The sequence below is a fragment of the Pteropus alecto genome, unplaced genomic scaffold (assembly GCF_000325575.1).
Source record: "Pteropus alecto unplaced genomic scaffold, ASM32557v1 scaffold105, whole genome shotgun sequence".
Taxonomy (NCBI): domain Eukaryota; kingdom Metazoa; phylum Chordata; class Mammalia; order Chiroptera; family Pteropodidae; genus Pteropus; species Pteropus alecto.
The window spans coordinates 4624112-4629312 of NW_006436294.1; the positions used below are offsets into that span (position 1 = coordinate 4624112).

Genomic DNA, 5201 nt, shown 5'->3' on the forward strand with positions numbered 1-5201 from the left:
GGGGATACCCCGGGCCTCCCCAGCCCTGGCAGGGCTGCCGTGAGGGCAGGGCCGGCACCCAGGATGTGGCAGCTGGCGCTGTCACTGTCCCGTAAGTGACTAACTGCTATTCCTGCCTAGAGACTCACTCTCTTCCCCCATTTACCAACACAGCCCCCACTGAGCTTGTCACCCTCCTTCTTCACGGCTCCCTGTGACCTGGGGGTTAGTCCAAGTTGTGTACTTGGGGGGCACACAGGCCCCTTTCACTGTTAGCTGGGGCCCCCCAGAGGCTCGGTCACCCCGCTGCCTCGTCTCCAGGAGCCCCGCTCACTGATCCACACACATAGCCTTGCACCGCGGCCTCTGCCTCCAGCCTCCATGGCCTGGGCTGCCCTGGCACAAAAGACGAGGCCCCGTCGCGCCCTCCGGGCTTGGCTCCAGTGCAGCCTCCTCCCGGGGTCCACTCCTCACAGACGGAGTTACCGACAACCTCCTGGGGCCCCACGACCACGCAGGTATGTGCGCCCACAGCGCCAACGCCTGCGGCACGCGAGGACCATCAGGACGGGGAGGCTCTGTGCACGGGCGAGCTCATTTCACCCTCCTCATGGCCTCTGCACCCCCAGGAGACTGGCCAGCACGACGGGGCGTGAACGTGATCCAGTGACGGTAAGTGACGAAAACGTGCATTTGCCCAGTATTGGCTTGTTAAGCACATATTCTTAATACGTGCTGGATGAGATTTGGGGAAATGCTCACTACTGTTTTCATCACCAACACTATTGTTGAAGCCTGTCTCCTGCCACGTCTGAGGTCACCTGAGCAAGGTGCAAGGTCTTTATCATCCTCCGTGAGAAGCACAGAGTCGGTAGTCAAAGTTTGTTAAACGGATGAGTACTGGACAAATAAATAAATGTCCTGTGAGCTCCAGGACACAGAAACCTGTTAACCTGGTCAGTTTTTCCAAAATATCTAGCACAGAGCGAGGCACACGATAGGTGTCTAATAGACACTTAATGATTTGGGGTAACGGGATATAAGATTATCTCTTCAAACCAGAGTAAGTTTACAAGTTCTCTTTCATCTCTGATTCCTGTATCAAGCCAGTGACCATGTCTGCCCTGTGTAACTGCTGCCGTTCAGACGCGAGGTGTCAGGTCTCCAATTACCTGTAGCTCCGAGCACAGCTGAGACAGTGTTTCTTCAACAGCGAGGGACTCTAGGGGAAAAAAAAAAAAATAACACAACACGCAATGAGACAGACACACGCTGAAATGCAGCAGTTGCCAAGTGCACGAAAGCAGCATAGGTGTCAAGTTGGATCAAAGCCACGGAAATAAACCCAACGCCCAAGGACCCTTCTCCTATCTTTTGTCACTTTTCAAGGGGGTCGTGTTTGTAAAGAGGATGAACCTGGAGCCCTGTGACAGCCCCGTGAGGACACTCCAAGAAGGTCGACAAGGACCTGGTGTAGCTCAGAGTGATTCCACATCCTTTCGTGCTTCTGCGGGTACACGCACACACGTGCATACGTGTGACACGTGTGACACGTATGGGGCAGGGACCTGTATCTCCAACGCACCAACGAATGATCAGAAGCCCAGGGAAGGGGAGTGGCAGAGCTGAGTGGCCTGCCAGCTCCAGCGGCTCTGACGTTGATTAATGATCATCACGTCATCCCATGGCACTGACCGCGGACCCTATGATCCTGCTGTCTCACGGGCAGGCGCCCACTGGTGATTCTGTGCTCACGGTTCTGCCTGTGTTTGAACCCCGCCCTGGCTCCACGGTGCCACGGTCAGCGGGTTACACTTGGCTGAGGCACGGGCTCTGACAAACGCCTTGCTGCCCAGGTGAGCGTGAGCACACGCCTGTGCACCCTGCGGCTGTCCTCAGGCCCGTGAACCCCATCAGGCGTAATGGACTTTTGTCACACTCATCACGGTCGTGTCTTTGGTGTCTGGCACACGGTAGGTGCTCAGTAAAAATACGGTTGTGAATGAATGAACCACAACAACTCAGTTCTTTTGATAAAAAGCGAGAGCGGAAGTCAGTCGCTACTGCACCATTGCCACCATCCCTCTGAGCCACGTGAACCGGCTGATTCCGGGCATGTCTCCACTGTGTGAGTGGCACTGAATATAAAAAGATCAACTCCACGAACTGCACGATCCAAAGAGTAGCACCTGCCCTGTCTGTGATGTTAGAGCTGATAGAGCCAGCTGGCAAAGTGGCACCGGAACTCAGTCCACCGCCAAGAGCGCTGCTCCCAGCCCTTCACCCTGCTTGCCGGGCACTGTGTACGAGGGGCCTCAGGGGACCTCTGCTCTCAAAGACCCAAGTCTAGTGGGGGCGAATGAATCGCTGTCGTAGGATGTGTTCGGTGCAATAATGGGCAACGTACAAGGTCACGGACTCCGCCCGCACCCAGGTGATCTCAGCAGGTGCAGTCCAGGGGGACAGGGAGAGAAGCCGAGGCGCCCGGCAGGTTTCCGCTGTTAGCCCTGAACACAGGCGGAGGACCCGGCCTCTGTCCTAGGGGCAAAGGGGTCCCCTTAGAGGACTTTGAGCAGAATCTCCGTGCGGCACCTGCTGTAAATGAGTGTGGCATGAAATAAGGGGGGAGCACTGCAGGGCCTGTGCGCTCCTGCCACGGCTCTGCTGTGTGGCCCTGAGCAGTCACTTCCCATGTCTGAGCTTCAGCCCCACCCTCTGCCACCTGAGAGCGGTGCAGGTCCTGTGGTCTCCACGACACGGGATGACGTGCAAGAAACAGTTCACCCCCGAACCCGAATGTTCTGGCTACTAAGAGGTTTCTACAACCGCCCGGATTTAAAGCATATGCGTATTTCTTTCTCAGGACTGTTTTACACTCTCGTAAGTTACGATCCCGTAACTAAAGCTTCATTAAGGTTAAGACGAGCACTTTCCCTTGAACGCGACTTAACGCCATGTACCAGTAGTGCCAGGTATGCAGTAGGTGTTCAATACATGCTTGGGGGGCGAACGAATGAGTGGGCGAGTGTTCCTTAGGTTCCTGTGTCTTCCCCTCCCGCATTTGCTCATCCCGCTAGCATCCTCTGCCGGAGTGGAGCAGGCTACAGAAAAGCTGGCCGCAAACAGGGCTTGTTACTCTGACACAGATGTCTGCTGCCTGCTCGCACCCCGGTCCGAGAGAGGCAGGTCGGCCGCTGGGATGAGCGTTCGCCCTGTGCCCGGCCCCTTACCCAGCTCCACGTGTGGCAGCTCTGGGACGTCCCGCATGATGACCAGGAAGTAGGCGCGCAGTCCCCGGTGGGCGTGTAAGAGCAGGAAGCACAGCTCTCGGTGCCACTTGTAAGCGTGCTGCATGCAGCTCTCCGAGGACGCGTAGAAGCTCCCCTGCCGGAGAACAGAGACCACGGTGGAGCCGTCACACGCACGGCCTGGCCCCGACACAGCGCGGGAGGCGGCTCAGCACCCCGGGGAGGGAGGCTGAGTCTCCTCCTCTCTGCCAAGCTCTGTCTTATCACGTTCAAATTACAACGGCAATAATGGGAATAAGAGCTGACGATGATGAGGGCGATGATGGCGCTGACCTCGCAGGTTCGTGGCAGCGGAGTGGCATCCGCTTAGGGCCTCTTTCCCCTGGCCCTGTGAGAAGAGGCCATGGAGACCGACAGAGGCGGGCTCCTTGGCACGGCGGGATAGCAATGTGGCGACACCCCCGCGGTCGGCAGGCGTGTCGTACATGCTGCCGGAAAGGAGAAAGGCGCTCTGTTTAAGTGACGGAGAAGTGGGGTACAACGGTCCCCGCAGCCGCGCATGCCGGGAGAGGCTCTGCGTGTGAGCGCGCCACGTCGGAGGCGCGGTCCATCGTCCCCTGTGCCGCTGCGGGGCACACTAAACTGGCAGAAGGACACAGATGAGGTTTGTCCGACAAGGAAAAGATGCCTGAATCCACGACATGACGAAGGAGGAGGAAGAGGACAGCTCTGACTCCCTCGCTGTCCTGGCAGCGAAGGAGAGGGCGTGCGTCTTAAGGACAGAGAAGGGCCTCCCACGGGACAGGCTCGGGCAGCAGAACGGGGAGGTATCGAGCTGCAGAATCCCATGCACCTAGGACCTGCCCATCCACCCACGGCTCTTGTGGCCACGAGGGGAGGCGGCAAATGGTCGTCCGAGATGCCGAGCGCCTCGCCTGTCCCGCGGGGAGAAACGGCAGGTGGGGAGCGGTGGAGCTCCACCCCTGGCTTCTGTGAGCTGACTGCGGTCGCTGATGATGGGTCTAGTGCGGGCAGGACAGGGCTACGTCATTTGTCCTTCATCTGCGCCCCTCACGGCGCGATGCAGGCAGACGACAAGGAGCGTAATGATGCTCACTCCAATCGTACCGTCGTGATGATTGGCTTGTGTAGGATACGAGGCGCTACGCGTCAGGAAGCGTGGATGGAAGGCTCAGGTCTGCTACCACCTACCTCTGAGACGGTCTCAGGTCAGTTCTCTAGCAAAGAGACTTCGAGACAGAACTATGCCTGCACGGAGGTCCCGGGGGGACTCTGGGAGGCGACACTGCAGGGCAGCAGGACGGGCCGAGGGAGAGGCCGCCTCACACTACGATGCCAGCACGAGAGACCCGGCCAACCCTCCGAGAACTCTGGACCCGCAGCGCTGTCTGTGCTGGGGATGGAGCCAGGTCAGTGTACCCACGCATTCACCATCAATGGGAACGGGTCGCCCCAGGCACACGTATGACCCGGCTGATGGCTGTGGGCCACCAACATCCCCAGAAGTGTGCGGGATGATGGGTTCGGCCTGAAGATGGGCTCTGGGAACCACGGAATTCACCGGAAGAAGCCTCGGCAGCTCCCATCGTTCCCCTGGGCCTTAAATGAAACCTGGCTTTGTATTCTGAGGTCCCTTCTGATTTGAACCTGAGACATTCAACAAGTTGGTTAGCATTACCCACTGTCTACAAGATCAAGTTCAAATTTCTTAGCATGGCATTCACAGCCTTAAGCCCTGACCCCATTACCAAGCTCATCTGCGTGTCACTCCAGATCTCTAGAGCTTTTCTCCTTTTAAGAGCCTGTCCCCTTGCGGCCCGAAGACCACCACCATGTCCAGGTCAAATGCCATCTCTGTGCAGCTTCTCCAACTACTTCTTCTTCTCTGCTCCCCGGCACCTACCTCATTAGACCACAATTATTTCTGTATATATCTCTGTCTGAAGGAAGGAA

At 57.5% G+C, this 5201-nt stretch overlaps 1 protein-coding gene across 1 annotated transcript in view; it reads right to left on the minus strand.

Moving 5' to 3' along the window:
* Nucleotides 1-5201, minus strand: part of FAM135B (family with sequence similarity 135 member B) — a 98669-nt gene that overhangs the window by 25156 nt on the left and 68312 nt on the right. Inside the window, exons 7-8 of the mRNA XM_006913020.1 lie at nt 3210-3363; nt 1152-1201 (exon numbers count right to left, since the gene is read on the minus strand). Coding sequence (XP_006913082.1) covers nt 1152-1201; nt 3210-3363 — 204 coding nt within the window. The remainder of the gene's footprint in view (nt 1-1151; nt 1202-3209; nt 3364-5201) is intronic.